This window comes from Microcebus murinus, chromosome 11 (assembly GCF_040939455.1).
Source record: "Microcebus murinus isolate Inina chromosome 11, M.murinus_Inina_mat1.0, whole genome shotgun sequence".
NCBI lineage: Eukaryota > Metazoa > Chordata > Mammalia > Primates > Cheirogaleidae > Microcebus > Microcebus murinus.
In genome coordinates, this window is record NC_134114.1 from 87,487,480 (window position 1) to 87,503,794 (window position 16,315).

Sequence of the window (16,315 nt, forward strand, 5' to 3'; positions counted from 1 at the left end):
TTGCACTTTTCCTACCTGTCAATTTAATCCTTTTGTATTTTATATATTATTATGGATTCCAAACAGCAGTATCTATTCCTCCTAAATTTTAGCAGAAATTTCTAAACCCAGAAAGAAATTATTTTTTTAATCTAGAAACTCTAAAGGGGATCTGCCAAATGAGTGGTATTGCTGTAGGATATTTTATAGCATCTATTTTTATTTTACCTTGTGCACACTTTTTTTCTCCATGCATATGATATTATACTAGCTAACATGTACTGAGTGTTTTCCTTTGTGAGACATTGTTCTAAGCCCTTTACTTATTTAATCACTAAAGCAACTCTAGGATATAGGTACCAATATTATGCTCAGATAAGAAACTGAGGCTTAAGAGTTAAATAGCTTGCCCTAGATCGCAGAGTTAGAGGCAAAGCTGGAATTTGAGTGTAGACATGCTAAAGCTTATGCTTTTGAGTACTAAGTACTTGTAAGTACTAAGCTGCCTCATAATAGATTCCTGTTACCCTTTATGGCCTGGACATACAGATTTTTGAATAAAAATAAAGGACACAAGGAAGTTCTGTTGCTAGAAGAGCATGGGAAAGGGGGGGACTATTTATATGTAGATGTGGCATTTTTCTGAGTATTTCTTGTAAATTTATTTTTGGAATACTACGTAGTTAAAATGAAATTTAAAATATGATTCTTTTAGTAAATTAAAAGTTATTTCTCATCCACTAACCTTTGAATTTCTTGAGGCCAGAGGGTTAAGTATTTGGTTATATATCTCTGTCACCTGACTAGCTACTTAGTGGTTAGATACCTATGCTATTAAAATTGGCTTTAAACTTTGTATCATTTTTTAAATTACACACAAGAGGGTGCTATTTTCCATGTCACTTCTAGGTCTTGGCTTTTTTTAATCTTTCTCCTTGTAAAACAATGAAACAGTAATTTTATTATTTTTTATTATGGTTAGAACCACTAAGACCCTTAAAAAAATTTTTTTATTAATTTCTTCAGTGTGTATATTATTTGTTTTGTAGTTGACTTGTCCATATAACAGACATCAGTGTGTATCCACCTTAAGGCTCTGGATTTCTAATTATATTAAATATGTTTTAAATCAAAAGAAAATTAATGGAAAGCCTTTTGAAGAGGGTCTTTGATTTGTTTTTTAAATGAAACTTAGTATTTGAATGCTAATTCTTAAAGCTTAAGAATCCTCTTCATAAATTAAGAACATATAGTTAAAATGACATTTTGTCCTTTTTTTTTTTTTTTTTTTAGTATTCACATTTTTTACAAGCAGTGTTCTGGTTTAAATAGGGGCAGCATTCTTCCTTTTTAAGTAAACAAGCAAATCAGAACATCTTAGCAGCTGGAGCATGTAGTTACCTTGCTTTTATGTTAATATTTATCAGCAGAATTAGAATTTTCTATGTCTATTTCAATTTTACAATTACTACAGTTTGAACAGCCAGATAACTAATTCTAGCTGAAATTTATTAGATATATTTTTGGAACTGTGGTGGGCACTCTAAGTTGTTTAACTCAGTCTTTGTGATAATCCAGAAAGGTTGGGAGTTTTTTTGTTTTTGTTTTCTCTTTCAGCGTATTACGGGTAAACAAATGTTTAGGTTACATATATTGCCTTTGCCCCACCTGAGTCAGAACTTCAAAGGAGTTTTATCATTATTTTATAGTTCTGAGATTTAAAGGAGTTAAATGATGCTCAAGGCCACAGAGCAGGAATTTGAAGCCAGGTCTTTCTGGTTTCAAAGCATACATCCTTGCCACTATGCCATACTGCCTCCATAGGCAGCCCATAGTTTTAGTTCATCAGTGGCACACTTAATGCTTCAAGAATTTTTTTTCTTTATTGCCCAATATAATCTGCACATTCAGTGGACTCTACTGATTTTTTGTAAGCACATGTGAATAAAGGGAAACTGTTTAGACAGCATTTTTATCAAGATAGTCATCTTCTAATGGTTAAAAAAAGCATGACTGCAACATAAAGGTAGTCAAACCAGTAGAACTAGAAAAATTAAACAAGAAAAAATAAAGGCATAGTGGAAATTTTGTTCTAATTTGTAAGTCTAATAATGACTTAAAATTAAACGCCACTCCATACCATACACAAAAGTCAATTCCAGATTCAATCAAACTTGAAAAGTAAAACAGTAAAGCTTTTGTTTTCTTCTACGAGAATATCTTTCCTGACCTTATGTAGGCAAAGATTCCTTAAATTGGACATAAAAAATATTTTAACCATAAAGGAGAAAAATTGAAAAATTGGATTATATTGGAGCGTCAAACTTCTGTTCTGCCAAGAACACTATTAGTATAATGAAAAGGCAAACTGCGGAGCAGGAGAAAATATTTGTAATACATACACGTGACAAAGGACTATATCTAAAATATGTGAAAAATTCTTATACATCAGTAAGAAAGAGACCAGTGGAAAAATGAGCAAAAGTCTTGAATAGGCATTATGAAAAAGAATATATAAATGGCTAATAAGGATGAACTGCTACACATCTCATTAGCTATCAGGGAAATACAAATTAATTATTACTGTATACCACCACACACCCATGAATATGCCTAAAAGTAAATGATTGATAACATACAGTGACAAGAATGTGAACTATAGGAACTCTAATATACTACTATTTAGAGTCTAAGTTTGTATTATAATTTTGAAAATCTATTTGGCACTATATACTAAAACTTAACATAGGTTACTCCATGACCTAGCAATTCTACTCTAGATATACATTCAGTAGATATGTGTACATACGTTCACTAAAAGACATGTGTAAGAAATATTCCTAGCAGTATGAATTACAATGGCCCCATACTGGAAATAACCCAAATTTCTATCTACAGTAGAGTGGATACGTTGTGGTATATTAATTCAGTGGCATACTGTACAACAAGAATGAATGAGCTATTGTATTATGTCATAATGTGAATGAATCTCAGGAAAATAACAATGAATAAAAGAAGCCACTTGCAAAAGAGTATATATTGTATGTTCCCATTTAAATATGGTTCAGAAACAGGCAAAACAGATTCTACAGCGTTAGAAAGCCAGTATTGGTTATTTTTGGTGGTGCTACTAACTGATGGCCTATGAGGAGGTTTCTATAGTGCTGATAATGTTAAAATTCGATTTGGGTGTTGGTTACACAAAATGTATCATGTTATATGTTATGATATTTTGTACTATATGTAATACTTAATTAAAAATTTACTAAGGGGAGGACTGAAATGGCTTCATTTCTCATAACTTTTAACTATGATTGTATAAATTAGTATTCAGACAATTTCTAAATTAAAGACTATTTCCAAAGTAAATCTATTCTTCTTTCTCAATAAGAAGCATTTTGTTCCTTTTCACTCCTATTTTTACTTTTTCTAAGAGGTTAATGTTTATTAATTGCCTTCTCTGTATTCAAGCAGCATTACCCCATTCAATTCTGGCAAGAAGAATCTGTTGTAATAAAGAGGGAAAATGTATCTGAATTAGTTGTGAGTTTGGGTGGATACTCAATGATATTTATTTTCTACCTACCACAAAATTAAACTAAAAACTCACTTGAGGTTGACCTGTTGTAAAAGGACAAAACTTATTTTTCCCTTTACTTCCACAATCACTCAGTACAATATTTTTGACACCAGATGTGTGAGGGTTCTCCAGCAGACAACTCCTGGGTGTCCTATAATTCAATTCTGACACTATCTAGAGATAATGTCAGATCCCACAGATTGTGGGCTCAGTCCCACAAGACTACCCCCCACTTCGGACCCCAGTTGCAGGTTGTGACCTGTACTTCTGATTGAATGGCAATTAATTGGGGTTCTCATGACCCCCTCCTTGGTTTGATTAATTTGTTAGAGCAGCTTACAGAACTCAGGGAAACAGTTAAATTACCCACTAATAAAAGATATTATAAAGGATACAGATAAACAGCCAAATGGAGGAGTTGCATGGGGCAAAGTTACATGGGAAGGGGTGCAGAGGTCCCATACCCTCTCTAGGTATACCACCCTCCAGGCACCTCTAGGTGTTCAGCTATATGGAAGCTCCCTTAACCCTATCCTTTTGGATTTTTATGGAAACCCTGTTATGTAGGCATGATGAGTTAGATCATTGTCTGTTGGTGATCAACTTAACATTTCAGCCCCTCTCCCCTCCCTGAAGGTTGTCATCTTAATAACTTGCTCTGTTCTCCAGATGAGATGATGGGTAAATCTATATATATTCTTGGTTACTACAGACCTATTATTTCTCCTGGTAATGGTGGTCTAAGTCAGGAGTCAACAAACTACAGCTTGCAGGTCACGTCCAGACATCTGCTTAAAATGCTAATCATCTCCATGTGAGCAGTTCATCTCTCTAGTAAATTGTGTGTCACAGTAAAAAGCAATCTCTCGTGGTCCTTGTATAATTTTTTATCATATTTAGTGAAATACCATAAATCTTGAACAACACCATGGTACCTCTACAAAGTGCCACTAGTGATGCTGGCAGTGCTCTCAAGAAGCAGAGAAAAGTCATAATGTTACAAGAAGTAGTTGATTTGCTTGATATATATCACAGATTGAGGTCTGCAGCTGTGATTGCCCACCATTTCAAGATAAGGTGTAAGGACTTACACATTTCAAGGCAGTGTAAGAACTATTAAAAAAGGAAATTTGTGAAGTTTTTACTGCAGCTATACCAGCAGGTGTGAAAACTGCACTTTTTTGCGAAATATAAAATACGTGTTAATCGACTGTCTATGTTATCAGTAAGGCTTCCAGTCAGCAGTAGGCTGTGAGTAGTTAAGTTTTGGGGGAGTCAAATGTTATACATGAATTTTCAACTATGAGTGGTGGGGTTGGCATCACAACCCCTGCATTGTTCAGGGGTCAGCTGTAGTTACATATCTACACAGTTTCACGTGTCTTATCCATCTACATTGATGCCAGAAAGAAACCTTGGATTGTGTATCTGTGTAAACTGGCCTGAGGTTGGATCAGTTATAGCAAGAAGCCTCTTGGATTTTACTCCTTGCCCAATAGGATCACCTATGAATAGCATGAACATAATGTTTCAGTTTGCTTGGGGATAGTCCTTGGTTACATTTGTTGTTCCAGGCTGTTATTACATTATGATAATATTGTATACTATTATAATAATAATTAATAGCTTTTCCCTCTTAACTCTTAAAACGACCCCAGTTTGGATGATAAATTGTATGGTCACTCTAACTGTAAAGGTTATTACTGAGAGTGGTGGTGGGAATAGAAATGGGAATAGAATAGTCAGTGACGACTATGCAAGGTGGAACTTAAGAGATTAATTTTTGAAGGTTTGTGTTGGAGTCCTGAAGATTGCCTCAATGTCTGCTAGGATTCACAGAAGTCAAAAGTTGCTGTGCTCATGGTTGTGGTTTATTATAGTGAAAGGATACAGAGTAAAATCAGTAAAGGCACAGCGGGGGAGGTGTGGAGGAAATCATTTGCAAGCTTTCAGGTGTCTCTTTCCACTGGAGTCACACAGAACATGCTTAATTCCCCCAGAAAGATGTGATGACATATGCAATTGTTCCTAACCAAGGAAGCCCACGCTAGCCTGGGTGTCCAGGAGTTTTATTGGGGGTCAGTCACGTTGGCATGTAGTACCTGCATGACTGACCTTTGTTACTTAAGCTTCAGAGCTTTGGAGAAAAAGCACGTGTTCTCTATGAATCACATTAGTACCATAATCTATCTGCTCAGACTGGTACAGCATGGCCCAAGACCACAGGCATACAAAAACACACTAATCAGATGGAACTTTTCAAAAGGTCACAGCTTAGTTCTCAGGAGCTGGCCAAGGACTAGTCCTAAAAACAGGCCATGTGGGGGAATGAGCAGGGTTTGAACAACCCAGGCCTACTGAGATGAGTCTTTTCCTACACAAGGTCATGTAAATTATTCAAGCCAGAGTTTGAACCCAGGTAAGTCTGATTCCAAAGTCTATTCTCTTTCTGTAAGTCATTTTTAGTCGTCTTTTATACTGATTTGCTAATTAAAAATGATTGGCTACATTAGATATGGTAGAGACTTGGACTGTGCCCACTTATCTTGATAAATATCTCTAATGAGCTTCCCCCCTCCTGCCCCCCTGCCCTCTTTACATGAAGATAAGGAAGCCTGAGTTTAGTATTTTAAGAGCTTTTGTAAATAATGGTACTTTCTAGTTTTGGTCATTGTCAAAAAAGTTTATTGTATTGAATACTTATGTATTGAAAGAATAGTCTATTTTTTTACACCTTTTGCATTTAATGCAGCTTTTAGTTTTAAAAAAATGTGGTAATAGAGTTAGTAAAGTTTTAGTTCACAATTAAGAATTGTCTGCCTTGTAGATAATAGGTTTGAATGAACTAAAACAGTTCACAAAACCTTTTTTTCTTTTCTTTTTCTGTAGGTATTTGTGGAAACATTAGACAAATGTTTTGAAAATGTCTGTGAACTGGATTTGATTTTCCACGTAGACAAGGTAATATTTCTATATTATCAAATCTTCTAAGTTTTTATTTAAGAAAAACATTAATTTGCATTTCTCATAGCAAAACATGGGTTTAGTGGATAATTCTATCTTTTTTCCTTTATTATTCAATTCATTATTTTTACTATGAGATAGGAACAGTACTTGGTGGAGAAGATTCAGATCCTGCCCTACAGGAGTTCACATTTAGGAGAGGAAACAATGGCATTAACAGATGTACAGCATGTTAATGGGAACACAAATGAACCACTTACATCTACATAAGTGAGTTAAGGGAGGAAATTACATTTAAATTGGATTTTAAAGGATTAGTAGATATTTCACAGATAGAAAAGGAGAGAGTGACCTTACTAGCAGACATGTAAAATACAGGCTTTTTTATGAGGAGGGATTGGTATTGATCAAGAGGCCTAATTTTGAAGAATCATTAGTACATGGACTTTGCACTTTATTCTGAAGCAATTTAATGTTTTAAATAAGTTTTTATTGGCATTATTGTTGCTTTGTATATATATTTTTGGCAAGAATAATTTGGATGGTTCCATCCAAATTATTGCAATAAAATACTTTTTTCCCTTTGGATAAATATCCTGTAGTGGGATTGCTGGATCAAATGGTAGGTCTACTTTTAATTCTTTGATAAATTTTCATACTGTTTCCCATAGAGGTTTTACTAATTTGTAGTCCCACCAAGTGTATAAGCATTCGTTTCTCTCTGCATCTACGCTAGCATATATTGTTTTTGGACTTTTTAATAAAAGCCATTCTGACTGGGGTAAAGTGATATCTCATTGTGGTTTTAATTTGCATTTTCCTGATGATTAAGTGACATTTAGCATTTTTTCATGTATTTATTGACCATTTGTCTGTCTTCTTTTGAGAAGCTTCTGTATATGTCTTTTACCTACTTTTTTATGGGATTGTTTGATTTTTTTCTTGCTGATTTGCTTGACTTCTTTGTAGATTCCGGTTATTAGTCCTTTATCGGTTGTATAGCTTATAAATATTTTCTCCCATTCTGCAGGTTGTCTATTTGCTCTGTTGATTATTCCTTCGGTTGTGCAGAATCCATTTAATTTAATCAAGTCCCATTTATTTATTTTTGTTGTTGCCATGATTGCTATTGAGGTCTTCTTCATAAATTCTTTGCCTAAACCAATATCTACAAGAGTTTTTTTAAACATTTCTTCTAGAATTCTTATGGTTTCATGCCTTACATTTAAGTCCTTTATCCATCTCGAATTAATTTTTATGAGTGGTGAGAGGTATGGATCCTGTTTCATTTTGTGCATGTGGCTATCCAATTTTCCCATCACCATTTATTGAATAGGGCTTCTTTTCCCCAGTGTACATTGTTGTCTGCTTTCTCAAAGATCAGTTGGCTGTATGTGGATGTTTTTATATCTGGGTTCTTTGGTCTGTCCAATTGGTCTATGTGTCTATTTTTGTGCCAATACTATGCTGTTTGGGTTACTATAGCCTTGTAGTATAGTTTGAAGTCTGGTAATGTGATGCCTCCAGATTTGTTCTTTTTGCTTAAGATTGCTTTGATGGCCAATAAACATATGGAAAAATGCTCAGCATCACTAACCAGGTGCTCCTCCAAATGGCCACTCCTTGGACTCCCACACACCGTGTAAGATTGAGTCAGTAAAGGCATGGTAATTGACCTCCCTGCCAGTAGGTGGCACTTGCCAGAAGGAACAAGCTGCTATGTTGTTTTGGGGTCCTGTGATTGGCTCTAGTCCCTCAGGAATAGTGGTGGGTGGGACCCTGGAACTTCCAGGTTTTGAGTCCCTAATCTCTGTTCCAGCAGAGATGGGTGGCAGGAAGTGGAGCTGGGCAAGTCTGGGTTGGGTGAGCTGGCCCTCAGGCTCCACAGAAGCTGGCAAGGTAGCTGTTTCTGCAAGGGTCAAAGGTCTGTTTCCAGCTTGGATGAGCTGGCCCTCAGGCTCCACAGAAGCTGGCAAGGTAGCTGTTTCTGTAAGAGTCAAAGGTCTATTCCCAGCTTCTAGGTAAAGCCACCAGGGAAGGGCTGAAGTGGCCCCACCCAACCAGAAAGTCTGCTTGTGGACGTGGGGCTGTCTGAGAGCGACCATCTGGCTATCAGGAATGGGTTTTGCTCTTCTCCCCACTTCCCTGTTCTGTGGTTTCCTTCCAGCAACTGCACCATGGACTAGGGAACTTCCCTGCCCAGGATCCCAACCTGGGTTGAGAGCACAGCCTTCCTGTAGGGGGAGGGGTGCTGCACAAGTGTGCTGTGGCTGGGACCCATCCTGCATCCACCTCTTAGCCCTGTCCATGTGGGCTCCTTGCCTCCCAATATTAATTCACAAATCTTCCCTCCGTGCCCCTGAGCAACACCACTGAGACCTGGGAGTATGGGATCTAGCCTGTGGGCCTGTCCCCAGGTCCCTGAAAATCAATCCCTGACCATGCCAGGGAGAAACGCATTGGTCCTGAGTTGCCTATTAGGTGCTCCAACAGGTTTGACATCCTTCTGCTTGAGGGTGTGGCCTGCTCTGATGGAGCCACCATGCAGTCAGCACCAGAGAGGGTGGGTGAGCAGGAGGCTTACAGTCTGAGCACCCCTCATTCTGCTGCAGGACACCAAGAGGAAAAGTTTGAGCCCCACTCTCTGTGGAAGTCTCAGTGTTGTCGCTCAATTGTCTCTTAGCAGCTGTGGGTGGGGGAGGGGCGGGGGGAGAGAAAGAGTCTCAGTGGAGGAAAGCTAGCATTCTGGTCATCTCTGTTGCTCCCTCTGGAAGGCAGCCTGCCCAGAACATCCAGGTTCTGGAGTCCCACAGATCCCCTGGGACCCACTGGACCCCTGTAACTCCCACAGTCTGGGCCAAAGTTGGGAAATGTTTGTGTGGGAATGAGCAAGACAAAACCTGAAGAGTTGAAGCCCCCTGAGGAGGACAAAGGTGCACAGTGGGTAGAGAAGCAATATGGCGCCTGCCATCCGGCTTTTGTCTGTGGCAACGGGAAGCGCCCCCGCGGGGCTGGGCATCTGGTGCTTTGTCCACAAGAAGCTCTCAGGTCATTGGCTGCAGCAGCTTTTGGGTTGTGGATGCAGAAAGTCTCTCCAGCAGCTTGGGAATCCACTGACTGTCAGAGATGCAAGGGAGGGAGAAACAAACCATTCCAATTATACCCTTTTCACTGGACTCCAAGCCTCTCAGGGGTGAACTCTGCTGATATTTTGCTCCCTGTTGTTCTTCTCCACAGTTTCTTCCCGTGGAGTCTCTTGTACATTCTGGCATCCTTCCCTCAAAATTATATCCAGTTGTCTGTTTGCTTTTTGTCCTTCATCTAGACCTTCTCCTTCCGGCAGCTGGTGTCTCTGCTCAGCCATCTTGAATCAGCTACTGGCCCTTGTTTATCCATTTAGCCATTCTCTCTGCCTTTTAATTGGAGAATTGGATCCATTTATAATCAGTGTTATTATTGATAAGTGAGGGTTTACTACTGCCATTTTGTTGCATGTTTTCTAATTATTTTGTGACTATTCTTGTCTTGCTGTCTTCATGGTTAAGTGATTATCTCTAGTAGTATGTTTTAATTTGTTACTTTTTATTTTTGGTGAATATATTATAGGTTTTTGTGTTGTGGTTTCCATGAGGCTTACAAAAAACACCTTACAGATATGTTATTTTAAAGAGATAACTTAGATCCCAAAGAAAAGAATAGAAACAAAGGTAAAAAAGCACACTAAAAGCTACACTTTTAACTCCATCCTCCCACATTTTGACTTTTAGTTGTAATTTACATATTTTTGTTTTACTTATCTCTTAACAGGTTCCTGTACCTATTATTAATTTTGATAGGTCTTTTCAGCTTCATACTAGAGTTATAAGTGAATTGAACACCACAAATACAGTAATGGAGTATTCTGGGTTTGCCCAGGCACTTAATTTTAACCTTTGGGTTTTATATCTTGAAAAGTGTTCTTTTGCACATAAGTATCTTTTTCTTTCAGGTTGAAATTCTCTTTAACATTTCTTATAAGATGGTTCTGGTTGTGGTGAATTCTCTTAACTTTTGTTTGAGAAAGACTTTATCTCTCCTTCATAGTTGAATGATAATTTTGTTGGATCCGATATTCTTGGATGGCAGGTTTTTTTTCTTTGTGCACTTTGAAAATGCCCCACTACCTCCTGGCTTGTGTGGCTGTGTAGTTTCGGTTGAGAAGTCTGTTGCCAGACAAATTTGAGCTCCTTTATATATTATTTGCTTCTTATCTCTTGCTACTTTTAGGTTCCTTTCTTTGTCCTTGACCTTTGAGAGTTTGATTATCTTATGTCTTGGGGTAGTCTCTTTTGTGTTGAATCTAGTTGGTGTTCTCTGACCTTCCTGTACCTGTGTATTTATATCTTTCTGATGTTTTGGAAAGTTTTCCGTTATTATTTCTCTGAATAAGCATTCTACTACTTGCTCTTGCTCAGCTCCCTCTTGAACACCAATAGTTATTAGATTTAGTCTTTTGAGGTAGTTTTCTATATCTTGTATCCCAGCGGTCCCGAACCTTTTTGGCACCAGGGACTGGTTTCATGGAAGACAATTTTTCCATGAATGGGAGTGCAGGGTGGGAGTGCATTACATTCAAGTGTAATGCACTTGAATCAAGATGATTCAAGTACATTACATTTATTGTGCAGTCAAACCTTGCTGCTCATGATAATCTCTATTTGCAGCCACTCCCCAGCAATAGCATCTCCACCTCAGCTCCACCTGACATCATCAAGCATTAGATTCTCGTAAGGAGTGCACAACCTAGATGCTTCGCATGTGCAGTCTACAGTAGGGTTCTCACTCCTATAAGAATCTGATGTCACTACTGATCTGACAGCAGGTGTAGCTTAGGTGGTGATACAAGTGATGGGGAGCAGCAGTAAATACAGATGAAGTTTTGCTTCTTCACCTCTCACCTCGTGCTGTGTGGCCCGATTGCTAACAGGCCATGGGGCAGTACTGGTCTGTGGTCTACGGGTAGGGGACCCCAGTAGTAGCCAATCTTTGTACTTTTTTGTTCTTTTTTTCTTTTTTCTTCTCTATGTATTTTCAAATAGCCAGTCTTTAAGCTCACTAACTCATTTCTCTGCTTGATCCATTATGCTGTTGAGAGCCTTGAAAGAATTCTTCAGTTCAGCAAACATTTTTCTTAGTTTTAAGTATTCTGGTTGTTTTTTTCATTATTATTTAAAGTTTCTCTGATAAATTTCTGAATTGATATTTCTGTGTTATCTTGGAGATCTCTAAGTTTTCTTAAAAACTAAGAGATCACTGAGTTTCACGTTATTTTGAATTCTTGGTCGGAGAGCTTAAAATCTCTATCTTGTTAAGGTCAGTCACTGGGTTTTTGCTTTGTTCTTTTGGAGAGGTCATGGTTTCCTCTTTGCTTTTGTTTTTTGTAGGTATACATCCATATGTTGCATTGAAGGGTTAGTTATTTATTCTGGTTTTCACCATCTGACTTGTTGTGGCTTTTATTGAATATATTTGCATAGCGAATCTTCACTGATGGGTTGTTACTTCCTTTTTGGCTCTCGGTAGCACCGTAAGCCCAGATTCACCTTGGCTCTAGTAAATTATCAAACTGGGGGAAGTCCTAAAGGGATTATTCCAGCAGTATGGGAAGGCTTTGTGCCTGGGGGACCTAGGGAACATACCTCTTACAGAATGGTGCTTCTGAACTGCCACACTCTGATTTGGTATCTCTTTAGGCCAAGTTACAGAGCAGAGTTTCCAGGGCTGGGGATGGTAGTCCCACCTCTTCTGTTTGTCTTTGTCTGTCCTTAGGAACATTTCTCCTTTCAGGCAGTCATGATGCTTCCCATGGGTTAAGGGAAGGTCTTTTGCCAGGAAACCCAGGAAGGTGGGGAAGCTTTTGACCACCGCAGTTTCCCTTTTTTCAGTGTAGAAACTGTGCACCAAGGGGAAAGTTTCCACATGCTCGGTGCCAGGCAGAATAGAGGAGGGACTTTGGTGATGTGGAAGTCTGATATTCTTACCATCTGCTTGGAGTTTTCCATTTTTCTATCGTCCCAGGAATTTTCTGTCTCATCCTCATACTTGAGCTGTAGGTTGTTGCTGGTGTGCATGTCAGTGCTGTATGTTGTTTTTAGTTTTGAGAGGAGAGGTGGGAGAGAGTGAAGCCAGCTTGCATCTACTCCACCATTTTGGAACTAGAAGTTCCAAAATAATTTTTTTCATAATTAGTGGTAGCATAGATTTGAAGAAATACCAAAATGTGAAGAGAGATTAGATCATGTAGAATTATAAATATAGGTAATAAATACATTGTTTAAAATTTTTATTAGCAAATGAGTATATATGTATTAAAATGTTATCAGATTAGTAAAAGCATGACTTATAGAAGTAAATAAATGGAAATTTTCTATCAACATAATTTAAAATAATTTCTTACTATTTTATCTTAATTGGCTATTCTGTCTTAAAATGAAAGAAAGCATCGTGTCTAATAGTATAGTTTTTAGAGTTAGATTTACAAGTCTGTTTTGGGCACTATTTTTATTTTTTAGTTCCTATTCAATTTTGCAAGCAGAGAAGAAATAGGCGTTCCTTGCAAAACACATCTTACTGCAGGGTATGTAAAGGACATGCCCTTACCCCAATCTTAAAGTAGCTTGCAATTGTTTTAGGAACATAGGTGATACGTGTCTGCCTCTGTGTATCTGTGTCCATCTCTCTCTCTTTTCTTCTTCCCTCACACCGTTAAAAAATATTAAAATGTTAAAAATATTTTATTACTCTAAAATTACAAAATAGTAATTATCTTTATTTAAAAAACAAAGAAATTGGCCGGGCGCGGTGGCTCACGCCTGTAATCCTAGCACTCTGGGAGGCTGAGGCAGGCGGATTGCTCGAGGTCAGGAGTTCAAAACCAGCCTGAGCAAGACCCCGTCTCTACCAAAATATAGAAAGAAATTAATTGACTAACTAAAAATATATATACAAAAAAAAAATTAGCCGGGCATGGTGGCGCATGCCTGTAGTCCCAGCTACTAGGGAGGCTGAGGCAGTAGGATCGCTGAGCCCAGGAGATTGAGGTTGCTGTGAGCCAGGCTGACGCCACGGCACTCACTCTAGCCTGGGCAAGAAAGTGAGACTCTGTCTCAAAAAAAAAAAAACAAACAAAAAAAAAACAAAGAAATCAAACAATACTGAATGCCATATGATTAAATACGAATATTTTTCTTACCTTGTTATCCTTTTTACATCCATCCACCCCCATCCCACACCGCTTCCCTTAAGGAATCTCTCAATAGTTTGTCTAGATGGGCTTCCAGATGTTTTGTGAATGTCTATGTATTTATAAAGACACACATACTTCTTTGGGTTTAGTGAGCGATTAAGTTTGTTTTTATTTCACATGACGTTCTTTGCCTTAGTTTATTGATAACATCATCTGTCTTCAGATCCTTCTATGTCAATGCATACATATCAACTTTATTCTTAAGTGAAGTATTAGTATGCCGTATTTTACTTGACCACTTTTATAGTCGGTTGCTAATGTAATCAAATTCAAAAATGTTTTGTGTGGAGGACCTCATTTCTAAAATAAACTATAACAAAGTAGCTTTTATGCTTTGAAAACAGGTGACAATCTATAGAAAGGAATCTACAGAATTTGACCTACTTTCCTTTATTCTTTTTTAGATCTTAGTTCCGTCTAATATAGGGCTTGTGACTATTAAAAAGTGAAATTTTAGGTTATTAAGTATGAAATCTCCCCTTTCCTTAAGTACTAAGTTTGACAGTTGATACCTCTGACATTTCACTTTGACATTTCTTGTTTTATTTTTATTTTGAAAATATAACCCCATTCTTTCAAATGCATGGTTTGGCCTGTGATAATCTTTCAAATTTTTTTTAGAGCAATTTTTATGAAAACATGGATAAGTCAAAAATTCATATGATTTTCAAATATGAGTTCCATTGTGGAACCAAGGCAGTGCAGATAACTCAAAATATCAACAAAGTGTTTGGGAAAGACGTGGCTAATGAACGCACAGTACAGTGATGGTTTGAGAAGTTCCATTCTGGTGATTTTAATCTTGAAAATGAGCCACGTGTGTGAACTGACACCAAGGTGGATAATGAGAGCTGGAAACTCTCATGGAAGCGATTGCATCCCAACCTACATGGATTAGCAGCAAGGTTTGATGTTACTATTCCAACAGTATTGGACCATTTGAAACAAATAAATAGGCAAGGTGGATATAATGGATACTGCATGAATTAAACAAGCATCAGAAGGAAATCATCTCGAAGCTTGCCTTTCTTTGCTGTCATGACATAAAGGCGAACCATTTCCATACCGTATTGTTATGTGTGATGAAACATTGATTCTTTTTGACAATCAGTGAGCATTTGGCACAACGGTTGGGTAAAAATGAAGTGCTGAAACACAGTCCAAAACCGAATGTTCATCAAAAAAAGCTAATGGTGTCTGTTTGGTGGTCCAGCGCTGGTATTATCCACTACAGCTTCATGAAACCTAGACAGCCGATTACAGTGGAATGACTACTGCAACCAGTTGGACAAAATGATGAGGATGCTTGTGATTAAGCAGCTGAGATTGGTCAATAGAGACAGGCCAATCCTCTTGCCAGACAGTGCTCAACCACATGTTCCACAAAGAATGCTACTCAAACTAGAAGCTGGACTTGGAAACTCTGTCATCCACTGTATTCACCAGACCTTGCCCCAACTGACTACCACTTCTTCCAGGCTTTGGACCCCTTCTTGCACAGAAAAATATTCAGTTCTTTCTCAACAGGCTGTGGAAAATGCCTTTTGCGATTTCATCACCACTTGCTCTCCAAGCTTCTTTGTTGCCGGCATAAACAGGCTACTGTTAAGATGGCCTGATGGACACAAAACTGTGTCAATAGTTTAGGCATATACTGCTTCGTGTTTGAGATATAATAAACTATATTTTTGAGTTGAAATCAGACATTACATATTTAATGACCTAATTTTTATCTTCATTCTACTTTTCAATGACTATATAGGCTTTTTTCAAGCTAGGATGTTGCTGTCTGTAAACACTATATATAAATATTTAATAAATGATTTACTGATTGCAAGGTAGTGAAAACTGTTGAATACAAATAAATGCTTTGTTCTGTAATTTTAGAATTTTGACCTAATTGATATATATTACTTTGAATGAAAAAAGTATGTTTAATATTTATTAGATACCCACAGTGTGCTTTATAATATTTTATGAATAGTAATAAAATGCTACATCATTAAATCCTTAAATATCTTATAGTAGTTTTCAGCAAAGGTTTCCAGGTTCTGCATAGACACATGTATAAGATAGAGTTCTTACCATTTAAATGCATGTGAAAAGTGGCATGCCTGCCTTTTCTTATTACCAAGTAATATTCAGCACCTTTGTGATACTTCATACATAAATAAAGCCTGTGCATGGCCATTACTTTAGTTTAGGCTTTTAATGTTGTTCCTGTGAATTACTGCCATCCCTCTTTTACTTTTAGTAAGCTGGGTTTTTTTTTCTTTACGTGCATATGTTAAAATTTTTCCAAACAAAACTGTAAAATGAAAGGTAAGTCTCCATTCTTCCTCACTTCTCTAGTCCCATTCTTAAGGAAACTGTATATTGAAAAGTATTTTAATGCTTTTCTGGAAATATTCTGGCTATATCCAAGTGTATAAATTTCTTTGGTAAAACCTCAGTAGGACCATATTATAGGTATTGTCTGTACCACTGTTTTTTTTTCATTTAATAAA

At 37.4% G+C, this 16,315-nt stretch overlaps 1 protein-coding gene across 4 annotated transcripts in view; it reads left to right on the forward strand.

The window, feature by feature from the left end:
• The window catches only part of AP3S1 (adaptor related protein complex 3 subunit sigma 1), a 75,621-nt gene that overhangs the window by 45,073 nt on the left and 14,233 nt on the right, over positions 1-16,315 (forward strand). For all 4 annotated transcript variants that reach the window (XR_012921724.1, XM_076008294.1, XM_076008296.1 and 1 more), the window contains exon 4: positions 6,449-6,520. Coding sequence is in view for 3 of the 4 variants with exons in the window: in XM_076008294.1 (XP_075864409.1) it covers positions 6,449-6,520 (72 nt within the window). In the remaining variant the exon portion in view is untranslated. The remainder of the gene's footprint in view (positions 1-6,448; positions 6,521-16,315) is intronic.